We start from the raw sequence: 14,965 nt of genomic DNA on the forward strand, positions 1-14,965 counted from the left end.
TGTGCTAGATGAATGTACTAGGCTGATCTACTCAGGAATTTGTTTCCTTTAAGAGAAGTTTTTCCCCTCCCCAAGACTCAGAAAACTATATCCTAAGTTAAGAAGTGAAAGAATCAAGGTAGGGGCAAAATGCCATTCCTGTATAATTTTCTAAGCTACCTACATAAAACAACACAAAACCCCTCAAATCCAGCATTTTAATTCCATGTCCCAGTAAATCAGAAACATCCATTTCATATGCCAGAACATGAGGAGATGGTGTGGTCGTCAGAGTATCAACCCTGACTGCTTATTCGAAAAGCCTAGCATCCAAGAAAGGCTTGATAATCTAGAAACCAAAATTGTACTTGTCAAAATTCATTATCTGTATATACTTCAAACGTTTGCATTTTATTGCTTTTAAATTATACTTAATTTTTAAAAAACATGAAAAAAAGATTGGAAAATGAGAAAGGAATAAAAGGTATGTTATCAGATCCTGTGGCTAAATGAAACTAAATAATCTTTATCTATTGTCTTTATTTTTATTTATTTTTTTTTTGAGACAGAGTCTTGCTCTGTCGCCCGGGCTGGAGTGCAGTGGCCGGATCTCAGCTCACTGCAAGCTCCGCCTCCCGGGTTTACACCATTCTCCTGCCTCAGCCTCCCGAGTAGCTGAGACTACAGGCGCCCGCCACCTCGCCCGGCCAGTTTTTTGTATTTTTTAGTAGAGACAGGGTTTACACCGTGTGAGCCAGGATGGTCTCGATCTCCTGACCTCATGATCCGCCCGTCTCGGCCTCCCAAAGTGCTGGGATTACAGGCTTGAGCCACCGCGCCCGGCCTATCTATTGTCTTTAACAGGATCAAAAGCAAGAAACAATAAGCAAAGGCTTAACAAAAAAAGCTGCTAAGCTGCCTAAACACACAATTCCCTTGGAGTATGAAAGGGACTTCAGTAAGTGGTGACGCCCCACCCTCTAATCGATTAAAAAACTGTAGTTCAGGTGGCTAAAGTGGGAGGATTGCTTGAGCCCAGGAGTTTGAGACCAGCCTAAGCGACACAGTGAGACTTTTTTTTTTTTTTGAGACAGGGTCTTGCCCTGTTGCCCAGGCTGTTGTGCAGTAGTGCAAACACAGCTCACTGCAGCCTCAACCTCCTGGGCTCAATTGATCTTCCCACCTCAGCCTCCTGAATAGCTGTGACTACAGGTGCATACCACACTGCCTGGCTAATTTTTTTTTTCAGACCGTGTCTAATTCTGTCACCCAGGCTGGAGTACACTGGCACGATCAACGCTCACTGCAGTCTCAACCTTCAAGCTCAGGTGATTCTTCCACCTCAGCCTCCTGAGTAGCTGGGACTACAGGCATGTGCCACTGTGCATGTCTAATTTTTTTTTTTGTAGAGTTGAGTTTTTGCCATGTTGCCCAGGCTGGTCTCAAACTCCTTGGTTCAAGTAATCTGCCCACCTTGGCCTTCCAAAGTGCTGGGATTATAGGCGTGAGCCACCCTGCCTGGCCTACCCAGCTAATTTTTCAATTTTTTATAGAGATGGGGGGTCTCACCATATTGCCCTGGCTGATTAGACCCCATATTAAACAACAACCCACAACCACAACAAAACTGTAGAGAATTCTTAGGGATGATGAGCAAGGTCTGATTTTTTTTCCCCTTCCATTATTTTCAAATGGTCTATAATTTAAGAATACCTTGACGTTTTCATCAATATGAAAGTCGTGCATACTCATCCTAGCAAATCAAGACTCTGGCTCTTGGGATTTAGGCATTTCATGGTGTGGGGAAGATTAGATAAATTTATTAAAAACCCAGGCTGAAAAACAAATGTCTTGTCCATCTGGAGATCTTATATTTATTTGAAAACCAAGTTCTGTGAAAGAGCACACTAAACAGTCATATATCTTCTCTTCAACCAAAGACTTGGAGACAGGGTTCTTCAGGTCAGCGCAGAGGCAACGATACATGCATTGAATAGCAGGTCTCAGCAAGAATTTCCTCATAAGCATTCCCAATATGAGCCTGGACAATCTTCTTCTTCACATAAGCGAATGAGATGCTGGAAAAGGGAAGAGAGAATAGTAGTAGCTAGGGTCATTCTTAATTTCAAGACATTCTCTCTTTTCTCTTTTACTAATAACTGTTGAAATCTAAAACTAGGCCCAAACCCTGCCTCTGTAGTCCTAATATACCAGTTTCTCCCATTAGAGATTATAGTTTCCAAACTCCTAATGGACTGAATACTTTACCCTTCTGAAAACAAGATTCCAGTTTCCAGCTAAAAACCTCTAAGCCATTTTGTAGTTAACTGCCTTGAAAGCTGTAAACAAGGCTTTTCCATAAGGTATTGCCAAAGGCTGGAAGGGAGCTAATGTGAGTCACCTCAATTCTCCAACAGCCTGAGTGATCGTGATAGCCTACACTGTCCTGTGCAAGTTGGGTAAAGCTTAGGAAACCATCAAGGCTGAAAGATAATTTTCAAAAGTAAGTTTAGAAAACAGGAAGGTTAGTATAAATCTCCCTTTCTCTAAGGCCCAAACTAATAGTCTTCCTGAGGTATAAATATATTTTCCTACTAATGGCAGGTTTCTGCCTTAATATTCATCTGAGATTTCTGCAAAGCTTTTCCTTAAGTGCTGGTCAGTATCTAACACACAGCATGCTAGATTTGCAACCAGACCTTTAATATAACAAATGATACTGTCCTTGTTTTTTTTAAAAGAGTAGAATGAATTGGCTGGGTGTGGTGGCTCACACCTGTAATCCCAGCACTTTGGAAGGCTGAGGTAGGCGGATCGGCTAACGTCCAGAGCCCGAGACCAGCCTGACCAACATGGAAAAACCTTGTCACTACTAAAAATACAAAATTAGCCGGGTGTGGTGGTGCATGCCTGTAATCTCAGCTACTTGAAAGGCTGAGGCAGGAGAATCGCTTGAACCCGGGAGGTGGAGGTTGCGGTGAGCCAAGTTTGTACCACTGCACTCCAGCCAAGAGCAACAAGAGCGAAACTCCGTCTCAAAAAAAAAAAAAAAAAAAAAAGTCTGAAAAAGTGTTTTTGCTTGGATGGAATTAGGAAACCTTGATTATGTCTCACAATGTCTTCAAATATGTGAGGAACACTCAAAAGAAAATGGGGAAATGAAGAATAACAATTTCATGAAATTAGATTACTCCAATCTTTCCCATCTAAAGACCCCCTTTCAACAGTGTTAAGACCCTGGTATAGTAAATGATCTTTGTCAATGGACACAGGCTTGTGGTTAGTCTAACTGACTTCAAAGTCCCTATAAGCACTATATCTTATACACAGACATTCAATAGCACCATAGAATAAATGAATGTTAAGGCTCCTATGCCAAAAATACTGCCAAAGGAGATGGGGAGAGAGGAAAACCAGTGAGAAGCCTATATTTGTGCTACTCAAAAGTGTCACCTATGGGCCAGTGCCAGTCCACAACTGTAACTGGTCCACAACAAGGAGCTTACATCAGAATGTAAATTAACTCTATCACTAAGCAAACTGCAGTTCAGCTGATGTTTTGGCGAAGACTTTCTTGATGAAAGAAGCATTGAGCAGATAGATTCTGGAGTAAGCTTCCTATCTCCTTATGGACCTATAAAAATTGTTCGCAGACCAGCCACTTTGTTTTTTTGTTTTTTTTTTTGAGACGGAGTCTTGCTCTGTCGCCCGGGCTGGAGTGCAGTGGCCGGATCTCAGCTCACTGCAAGCTCCGCCTCCCGGGTTTACGCCATTCTCCTGCCTCAGCCTCCGAGTAGCTGGGACTACAGGCGCCCGCCACCTCGCCCGGCTAGTTTTTCGTATTTTTTAGTAGAGACGGGGTTTCACCGTGTTAGCCAGGATGGTCTCGATCTCCTGACCTCGTGATCCGCCCGTCTCGGCCTCCCAAAGTGCTGGGATTACAGGCTTGAGCCACCGCGCCCGGCCACAGCCACTTTGAATAACATTAGTAGAGCACGAATCAAAGAGGAAAGAAAAAGGAATTTGTGGTTATATATGCAGAAAAAGGTTGAAAGAGGGGGAAGTTTTGATACTGTTTAGGTAAATGAAGATTAAACACAAAAGGAAGGAAAAAAGTGAGATGATGTCCTGCAAAAAACATTTGTGAAGTACTGACAAAAAAAGTCTCCCTTCTTAATTCTGTTGCACACGCACCTCTGGTCCTTAATCATCAATATACTCAAATGGTTCTGGGGGTTCTGGCTCTTGTTCCTCCTCCTCGATTTTTGGGCCATGTGCTGCCACAGGTTCCACCAGCTCCTCAGTGTCTTCACTGGTATCCTTCAGAATGATGATGCCTCCAATAGAGAGCTGAAAACACAGGGGCATGCAGAAGCATAAGCCCCACTCATATTTCAAGCGTGCTCCACAATCTAAATACTTGTTAAATGGTACTTTAAAACTACTTAAATGATTTGGAAGTGAAAAACTGGAGTAGAACTTTACTGGGATAAAGATAACTGTGATCTATACGAGGTATTTGCAAACTGAACCCAGTAGTAGCTCTAGATAGTATCACATGTGATGCTGTTCTACTTGGATGATGCATCCCAATTGAAGGATAGTTATTTCCCAGCCATGGCCTTGACTACCAGCCTCAGTCTCACTGCAGGGAGAATGCTTACTGTCCAAATACTGTATCCTAATTCCTTCCTACTCAAGATGTGGTCCTGGGCCAGAAACATCATTATCACCTGGAGCTTGTTAAAAACGCAGAAAAGCTGGCCCCACCCTAGATCTACAGAATCTGCATTCTAACAAGATCCCAGTCAATGTGATGCACAGTAAAGTTTGAGAAGCACACCAGTCTAATGCATACTGTATTATTTGTGAGGCGATAATCATTTTGAACACAAGAGGAGTATATAAATTAAAAGCCAAATTTTTCTCCAGCAATTTCAGAATGGTGGCAAGAATAACATAGATATCCCAGATACCTGAGGGTTTTTCACTTTAATCTATAAATCCACGTGATGCAAGCTGATGAAAACATACACGGGAAGCAAAAGGGAAGTAGACTGTAGCAGCAATTCCATTAAGCCCTCTCCCAAACATATTACAGAAGGTAAATTCAAACACTAAACTATTCACCCCTCTCTGGTGTGCTAATCTTATTCTATTTGCTTGCCTGTGTCAAAGAAAATGGAAAGCTGCTCTATGTAATTAAATCAGTCAACAGTGGCAGGGCACATCTGGAAAAAAGCATATTTCTACCAAAGCACATTACTGGGAAGGAAAAGAAGCACAAGTACATTAGTTAAATGAGTCACATATGTATAAGCATCTCTGCAGTTCAATCTAATCTGATTTTTACTCATCAGAACTCTGCCCTGCGATGCTATAAAACTGGTGTGCTTCGTGAACTCCAAACTATTTCCCTTCTCCCAACACACACATATCTATATATTTTCCTACAACCCCTTCCCTTAAAGTTTGCTTTCCTTGAAGAGGATCCATTTTATGAATGGACCCTGCCTTTACTGCCAGTACTCCAAGAATGGAGTATAGGGCCACTGTCCTAATCCTCCATAGCCTAAAAGTGTACTTGCACCTAATGCACCAAATGGAGATGAATCTCCTACCAAACAGAAGAAAATACCCATGTGCACACGAGGACTTTCTATTTTTTGGAAAATGTGGATCCAGGTTATGCTATTTCATGCTTAACTGGAATGAAATAATCCAACTTAATCAAAGGAGGGCCTCATCATACAAAAACAACAATAACAAAAAATCCCAAAACTAATAATCCAAATCAACACATGGAGAGGGCTATTTATAGTTATACATGGTCTAGGTTTGTTAATGCTTTATATGTTGGTGAGAAAGTTCACACCCTCTATGCATAAGATATATGATTTTCTGTTCTCTGGGGAGGCTAATTACAATTGTAGATATAGGCAACAAAACATTTCCTCTTGCCTCATGGTGGACAGGAAGCAGGGTAGGAATGTTACATGTTTCCAAAACTATAGCTGCCTCTTCCAAATGCAGTGTCTGAGGAAGGGTCCCATGACCTTGCCACTGAGGTAGGGGAGTAAGCCACTGGACACCCCTTTCTTCACTGCACATACACAGAGGCAGTGTTTTCTTTTTTAAAATGAGACATATTAACATAAAATTCATTCTCTCAAAAGTGTACAATTTAGTACATTCACAAACTTGTGCAGCTATTAATACTTCTGCTATCTAATTCAAAAATATCTGCCATCAGCCTAAAGAAACTGTGCGCCCATTAGCAGCCACTCTTCATTCTCCTCTTCCCCTGTCCTTGGTAACCACCAATCTAACTCGTCTCTATAGATTTGCCTTTTCTGAACGTTTCACATAAAGGGAACCATACCATATGCAGTCTTTTATGTCTGGCTTCTTTTACTTAAAATAACGTTTTCAAGGTTCACACACACTGTAGCATACACCAGTAAGTCTTTCCTTTTTTTTTTTTTTGAGACGGAGTCTCACTCTGTGGCCCAGGCTGGAGTGCAGTGGCGCCATCTCGGCTCACTGCAAGCTCCGCCTCCCGGGTTTACGCCATTCTCCTGCCTCAGCCTCCCGAGTAGCTGGGACTACAGGCGCCCGCCATCTCGCCCGGCTAGTTTTTTATATTTTTTTAGTAGAGACGGGGTTTCACCGTGTAGACCAGGATAGTCTCGATCTCCTGACCTCGTGATCCACCCGTCTCGGCCTCCCAAAGTGCTGGGATTACAGGCTTGAGCCACCGCGCCCGGCCAAGTCTTTCCTTTTTATGGCCAAATAATATTCCATTATTATCTCACATTATTCATTCATCAGTTGATAAGACATTTAAGTTGTTTCCATTTTATGGCTATTATGAATCATGCTGATATGAGCATTAGTGTGTAAGTTTTTGTGTCGGCACAGTTTTCCCTTCTCTTAGGTGTGGAATGGAATTGTTGGGTCACATGATAAGACTACATTTAACTTTTTGAGGAACTGCCAAACTCTTTTTCCACTGTGGCTGTAACTTTACTTTCCCACTATTACTCTATGAGGGTTCCAATTTCTGCATATTCTTGTCAATGATTATTATTGTGTGTCTTTTTTATTACAGCCATCCTGGTGGGTAGAACGTGGTATCTTCTTATGGTTTTGTGTTTCTTTTTAAATTAAGAGATAGGGTCTTGCTATGTTGCCCAAGCTGGTGTCCGGTGGCTGTTCATAGGCACAATTATATTGCACCACAGCCTCGAGCTACTGGGCTCAAGCAAACCTCCCGCCTCGGCCTCCCATGTAGCTGGGACTATAAATGGGAATCACTGAACCTGTTATGGTTTTGATTTGCATTTCCCTAAGGAGTAATGATGTTGAGCATCTTTTCATGTGCTTATTTGCCCATCTGTACATCTTCTTTGGAGAAATGTCTATTCAAATCATTTGCCTGTTTTAAAATTAGGTTGTCTTTTTATTGTTGAGTTGGAGGAGCTCTTTATATGTTCTAGATATAACTGTCTTATCAGACAAATGATTTGAAAATATTTTCTCCTATTCTATAAAGTTTGTATTCCCTGATTTGTATGTCCACTAAAGTCAATGCTCAATTAACTTAGTAGTCAGCTAACAACTAGACAGGAATTTCCTTAAACACTTTGGAACACAAAGTCTCCCACTCTTTAAAGGAGTGTGTGTGTGTAGGGCTACACCTTCAACAGGACTCCTCACTTCTTCCTTGCACAGACGTAGGCAGTCTTTTAATTCATAGGTGGACCAACTGCTATAGCTATCTCTGACTTAATTTGAGCAAAGGCTTAGCAATCATTTAGTTTCCTACTGTAGTGTACCAGTGTGCTCATATGGCCTCATGGCATTGAGCATGTGCTTCACTGTCTTACTTCATAATGATCAAAAACACTAGTTATTTCATGTGCTTAGAGTATGCACTAGTTGTGTCCTAATACATCTGTACTGGATTCCCATGCTACTGGCAAGATAAGTTTACAGACACAGTTAGAATATGTTCTCTGTGAAACTGCCACTGAGATGAACCAGGTTGCAGATGAGACAGTGACTGCATTAAAGGTATCCATTGATGATTCTGTCCATTCATTTAACACTACACAGCAACTACTATAGATCAGGCAGTGCTACAGATTAGCATTTACCATTGTTTTAGGTGCTTTACATGTAACAACCTATTTAATCTCCACAATATCAACAGGAGGTAGGTAGCATTACCATATCAATTTTACAGATGAGGAAACTGAAATACAAAGATTAAATGACTTGTCTTAGTCACAGAGCTAATAGTAGAAATAAAAACCCACTTATGCCAAATTCCAGCTCTAAACTACCTACATACACTATCTTGCATCCCTTGGCTTTATCTCTTCTAGCTGATAAATTAGTCAGGTTAAGACCCCGGCTCACAATTATAGGTAGGAGTTGTCTTTGACCCACCATCAGGTTGATAAAAATAAGTTTACTCTTGTATAAGGATAAGGATCTAGAAACCGAATCTCTGACATTTTAGACAGATCTAGCATCAGGATGTCTTGGATGGGTCTACTGATGACCCCCTAGTTTTCTACAAGAACCTGGAAGATAAAGGCAGTATCACGCTCATATTTCTGATAAACGTTTGTTGCTAACATGAAACACTCTGTCTTGGAATAAATTAGATTCCATGAAGATCCTTTTCTAACTAAAACGCAATGCATTATGACAATGGTGTAATAAAACAGAAAAAAAAAAAAAAGACAATAGTGTAATTACCGTAATAATCAACACTTATTGAGCAGTCCCAAGTCTTGTTCTCAGTGCTTGTTCAATCTGTGCCTCATTTCTAAGTCAGGGATGGTAATCCCTATTTTATACTAAAGAAAATTGAGGCAGAGAGAGATTTAGTACCTGGCCTAAGGCCACTTAGCCTGAACAGTATACTCAAGATTCAAATCCTATATGCTTGGCTGTAGAGTCTATGTTCCTAATCACAATGCTGTATTAGGAACTCCTATGTCGTATGTCTGTGGTAGAAGACGGGAGTTTGTAGGGTTACCCAGGGAAAAGAAAAATTCTCCCAAATCTATATGAAATGGAAAATGACATGCTCTCTATTGTTAAATAATTTCTTAGAACTAGTGAGCTTGCTCCAATGCTTTGGAGATTTACCATTCTCTACCGATATTCTATTGTCCTGTGGATTGATATCCCACTGGTATATACAGCTAAGAGCCACTGGTAACTTACTGGTTTGAAAGGCTGGTATCTACAGGTCTCTGGCATGGTTAGGACCTTAAGCTGGGCAGGCATAACTCGGGCTGGGTTATCCAATAACTGGAAGTTTGGCTCAGGTTCTTTTTTCTTCTCTTTTTCTTCCTTTTTCTCTGCCTCATCCTAGAAAACAAAAATTTAAAAAAAGCTCAATAGAAGTTCATTTCTGTTCCACAGAACTGAGTAACATCTGAAGTTTACTGAGCAGCTATAAGGCACAAGAGGTAGTGGTAGGTAGTAATGAAGTACAAGTAAAGTGCTATCAGACTCACAGGAGGGAAAAGTAACTCTGCTTAGAAATGAGAATGGTATTTGACTTGGTTTTAAAGGATAAACAGGTTTTTCTACCAGCAGAGATCAGAAAAAGGTCTACCTAAACAAATGATAATCCCTTTGCTCGAAAGGGTCTTTCTTTCTTCTACCCTCATCATCTTGTCTGTGAAAAACCTACTTTGCCCTTCAAAACCTATATTTTAATTGTCATTTCCTCCAGGAACTTTTTACTGATTTGTACCCTTCTATTCTTCCCACAAATGGATATATTTTCTAGAGTTTCTTTCAAGTACAATTTGATGACTCTACATGCTGGGAACAGGATAATTATTTGAAGGAAGCTAAGAGCAAGGTAGAATAATATTCAACTAAGGAAGAATCTCGACCATGACAGAGACAGAGATACTTCAATCCACATGACCACCAAGTTATACCTACCACTTCCATTTTCTCCTCCTCCTTTTTTTCCTTTTCTTTTTCCTTCTTTTTAGCCTTGGCAGTTATAGATAACACAGCAGTAGAAACCTAGGGGAAATGAACAGGGTAAATTGTTGTAATCCCTTATGGACATACAAACATGCAAGCCCTAGAGAACTCAGTCCTACAACACTATTCTACTTCCTAGCAGTAAGTATTTTATATATATATATATATAAATATAAAATCAAATTATATATATGATTATATATATATAAAATCAAAGAATAAATGGGAAAACTAAACAGGACATTTATTGCAATAATTTACTACTCTTGTCATCAAGTGAATCTTTAGTTCTTGGGGGCTTGTGTCCAATATAACTCTTCCCTTTTTTGATCTGTAGCCTACCTTGGATATGAATTTGCTATCATGTACTTCCAAAATTGAGACTTGAGGGTGCTATCGCCTTGCTTTATGGGAAAGCAATGGGAAATAGAACAATTTCCTTCAGTGCTGGCTGTAGAGATATTCTCTCTGGATTACATGTCTTACAATGCCAATACACATGTGTGAGTGGTTAGTCTGTATTATTCTCCTTCATGGGTCTCACTGAAAACAAAGGTGAAAAGCTGCGCAATACTAGTGTAAATGCTGACTGTTGCAGACCCAAAGGAGGGTCTGAAACATAGCTGATGAAACAAGATGCTGTCAAGGATATTCCTTAACTGCCACCTCAAATTTGGTTAATTATCCTTACTTATACACAAAATTTACAGCAAATAATCAACAACTGGCCAATATGAAAACTATCATGAGAGAAAGAGCCATTTTCCTATATATAAGGTATCAAAAAAGTATAATTTTACTGAGTAAAACTTTATGGGCAAGTAGAACTCTTTAATGTATTATTCTTTGATTTAATACAGGAGTGTCCTCATACACAGTTGGTAGGAGTATAAAGTGATTATGTCCATTTTGAAAGGCAAATTAGTTAATAATTATGAACATAATGTGCATTACTTTTGATCAAGTAACCTCACATTCAGGATTCTAACCTACAGATACACAGTGCACAAATACATGTGTATAAAGACTTTCAATTTCAGGCTCACTTGTGTAGGGGTAACAAATGAGAAATAACCTTAAATGAATATCAAAGAAAAAACTGGTAAAACAAACAGTACTACACACAGTAAAGGCATTGTTTTGCAGCTCTGGGAAAAAATGGGATCTGTATACACTGAAAGTTTTAAAAATAAAAAAAAAATAGGGTTAATGTGAAAACAACAAGATGCAGAAAAGTATGTAGAGAATAATTCTATTTGTGGTATAAAAAGTACTGACATGTGCAGAGAAAACCTTCAGAGGGATTCAGAAGTTGTGACTCCTGTGACAATGAGACTTGGATGACCAAGAGACGAAAAGGACTTTTACTGCATATTCTTGTGTAATGTCAAATGTTAGCATAAGAAGTTACTCTTAAAACATAAAACATATTTAAAGAAAAAGTAAAATACTCAGTGGCCTATATGTAAGTACAAATGCTGCTTAAAAGGAACAAAGAACCTACCTTTTCCTTTTCTTTTTCTTTTGGTACTTCCAGAGGGGCAGGATATGCAAATGTGGATGGTTTACAGTTCGATTTATACTGAACTTTCGGCATCTGAAGAAATTCCATTAAAATAACATTGGCTTTAAGTATTCTGTGCTCTCCACAAACATACAGATACAAAAGGAGACCAAAGTTTTAATGCAGGCTATATGTTCAACTATGTTATGACTCCTCTCTGAAAGGCATGTCTTCTTTTACTGATTTAGTTTTTAGGTTCTTTATAGAATTACCTGCAGTTCTCTATACTTTTCTTAATCTCTGTGCCTTTGAATGGGCATCCCTTTATTTTTATGAACAAACCAGCCTGCTTCAATGGGTAAGTCCTATTCATGGTGTGAGCATCAGATCAACTGCTCTCTCCTTTGTAAAGCATTTGATGGTCTATCCCGCATACAAACTGCCATTTCCCTTCTTTGTACCAGACTAATAACTTACACTAGCCTGTATAATCATTACCTAGTGACCAGTTTTAAAGTTTTTTGGTCTGAATTTTTCCTTTCTTTCTTTCTTTTTTTTTTTTGAGACGAGTCACTCTGTTGCCCAGACTGGAATGCAGTGGTGCAATCTCAGCTCACTGCAACCTCTGACTCCCGGGTTCAAGCGATTCTCCTGCCTCAGCCTCCCAAGTAGCTGGGACTACAGATGTGCACAACCACACCTGGTCTGAATTTTTCTCTATTTACCCAATCTGCATTGATGGAGGATGATAATAAACACCACCATAAGGACAAGGAAACTTATCTTCTCCATCCCATTTTCATTACAAAGAGTAAAAACAGCAATCATAAAATTGTTTGGCAGAGAATAAAATAGGTTATACAGGATGTTTAATTACAATGAGGGATTGGGAAACCAAGGGATTCTTGTTCTGACAATAAAGCTCCTCAATATTTACAAATGTGAGCAGTTTTCATACCAAAACACTTAACAAAGGGTAACTGGCTGTACAGCTATACTGAAAAATCAATACAAAGAAATATTCTATTTTTACCAGTTTTAAGCCTAAAACTTTTCCACTCTGAAAATTTAGTAGAACATTTCAACAGTGGTGACAAGATGTAAGAGTTATTTAGAGGTCAAAAAGCCTTTTGACTTTTAAAGAACAAGAAGATGAATCATCAAGTCACAGGACTAAGAAAGACCTAAACATAAACTCCATTAAAAAAATATGACTACAAATGTGATCTCAGGGCATGCAGTGCCTTAAATTTCTGACTTAAGTGAGCAGTTTCATTCCAACAGATTCCCTAGCTCCTCACTGTTGGTCTTGTTTTCTGCTTCTACCAAAGGGTCATCCTCCTATTTTGCCTTTTCCCTTTAGTAATAATTCTATCTTCCATCAACCACTCGAGCATCAGATAACTCTGAAAAACTAAATCTGAAAGATTTAATTTAATCTGGGCATTCTTCCTTGCCCAGATTACTACAATAGCACTGTAATGAGTTTCCACTGATACCAGAAAGATCTTTCTAAATGGAAATCTCATGTCCATTTATCATCTGAAATCCTTCAACGGTTCCAAGCCTTTAGTATTAAACAAAATTCATCAGAGTGGTATATAAAGCCTCTTCATATCTTTATATTTAGCCCCCTTGCACACCATTCTTTCTCAACTAATTGAGGTTACACAGCTAGTAAGGAGATATGATTTTCAAAACTTTCAATGACATACTGCATTCGAAAAGTTGATGATTCAACTTGAAGGGAAAATGTTATTATAAGATGTTAACTCATTTTAAAAATTTAATGGAAATCCTTGCAAGTGGGTGGTAAATATGAATAAGATACGGTGAATAGGAAATACTACAAAGCTGAGGTCTCACAGACATACCTTTAAGTCCTTGTTAAGGCCAATGACACAGGTAGGGGTATAAGCCAATGACAGGAAGTGTGAAAGAGGAAACCAGAACCAGAACTGGGTAAATACAAGGACGCCAACCACAGAAGGCATATGAGTGTGACCAGTTCTGGACTGTAAGGAGATTGTGACATTATGACCACCTGCAGAAAAAGAGAGAAACCATGAACAATAATAATATTGTCCTATTATTATAGTAGGACAATAATAATGATATCTTTCTTTCTTCTTCTTTTTTTTTTTTTTAGAGAGACAGGGTCTTACTCTGTTACCCAAGCTCGGGGTGACAGAGTGAAACACTGCACCCAAGTACAGCCGCACGATCATGGCTCACAGAAGCCTCGACCTCCTGGCCTCAGGGGATACTCCTGCTTTAGCCTTCCGAGTAGCTATGACTACAGGTGCGCACCACCACACCTGGCTAACTTTTAAATTTTTTGTAGAGATGGAGGTCTCACTATGTTGCCCAGGCTAGTTTCAAACTCCTAGCCTCATGTGATCCTCCCGATTCAGCCTCCCAAAGTCTTGGGATTACAAGCAAGTGAACCACCACGCCCAGGCAATAATAAAGATTTGTAAGTGCTGCAGTAGGGAAACATCTGGTGATGATTGTAAAAGCACAATTCATATGTGCAGTCTAATATGCTGTTCTTGGAATTAGTGAGTTATCCAGGCTCTGCAAAATTGGAAGTATACTTTTAACTGGATTCAGCACACATCTAGACTTACTTTCTCTATAGGCAGGCGTTTTTCAAAAACTAGCCCTGAAGTGTATCAAAACTGTGATGCTAAATTAAGTATTAATCTGCATTATGTATTGGTTTTTCATGTGCTAATAAAAAGTAAAGTTTTAGTATATACTTCTTGCACACAATAGCAGAGGCAAGCATAGATACTGTTTGCTTAGTTTTACTCTTTCTGCTTCAATCATATGCAAATACATATTTATAATATACTCACACATTTATAAAAATTTATATAAAACAGTAAAGAATATGTTCTGACTCTTGGTCTTTTAGGTGCTAAGCAGCATAAACATTATTAGAATTTTGAGAAATATCCCTTACAAATTATGAAGATTTATATGCAGCTACATAAAAATCTAAGAAAGCACTGAGCATTACCCTGCGAATTATTAAACCACTTAAATTGGTGGGAGGAGCTCTGACATTAACTAGCCCTGTAACCACAGACAAAACACTTTATTTCTAAGTCCTTTTCTCCCATTAGCAAAATGAGGGGTTGAATTTGAACACTTGAGCTAGAAAAAGAAAACTTAACCTCTAACCCTTGATTCAACTGAAATTTTTCTAAGGAAACACAGTATGTAAAAGAATGAAATGAGAGCTGCTTCTGTTTAATCAGAAGTTTGGACTGCTGGGAGAATATATGGCCTGGAACCAGGGATCCCCAAATCCTAGGGCTGCAGACCTGTCCATGGCCTGTTAGGAACCAGGCTGCAAAGCAGGAGGTGAGTGGAGGGCACATGGGCATTACCACCTGAGCTCTGTCTCCTGTCAACTCAGCAGTGGCATTAGATTCTCAAAGCAGTGTG

General features: G+C 39.4%; 1 protein-coding gene across 1 annotated transcript in view; it reads right to left on the minus strand.

The window, feature by feature from the left end:
* Window positions 1–1,826: 1,826 nt before the first annotated feature.
* PSMD1 (proteasome 26S subunit, non-ATPase 1) overlaps window positions 1,827–14,965 on the minus strand; it is a 123,949-nt gene continuing 110,810 nt past the window's right edge. The window contains exons 20-25 of the mRNA XM_033229877.1: window positions 13,384–13,553; window positions 11,510–11,602; window positions 9,958–10,044; window positions 9,223–9,369; window positions 4,174–4,329; window positions 1,827–2,057 (exon numbers count right to left, since the gene is read on the minus strand). Coding sequence (XP_033085768.1) covers window positions 4,183–4,329; window positions 9,223–9,369; window positions 9,958–10,044; window positions 11,510–11,602; window positions 13,384–13,553 — 644 coding nt within the window. The 3' untranslated portion in view covers window positions 1,827–2,057; window positions 4,174–4,182. The remainder of the gene's footprint in view (window positions 2,058–4,173; window positions 4,330–9,222; window positions 9,370–9,957; window positions 10,045–11,509; window positions 11,603–13,383; window positions 13,554–14,965) is intronic.

The sequence above is a fragment of the Trachypithecus francoisi genome, unplaced genomic scaffold, assembly GCF_009764315.1.
Source record: "Trachypithecus francoisi isolate TF-2019V2 unplaced genomic scaffold, Tfra_2.0 Lachesis_group13, whole genome shotgun sequence".
Lineage (NCBI taxonomy): Eukaryota > Metazoa > Chordata > Mammalia > Primates > Cercopithecidae > Trachypithecus > Trachypithecus francoisi.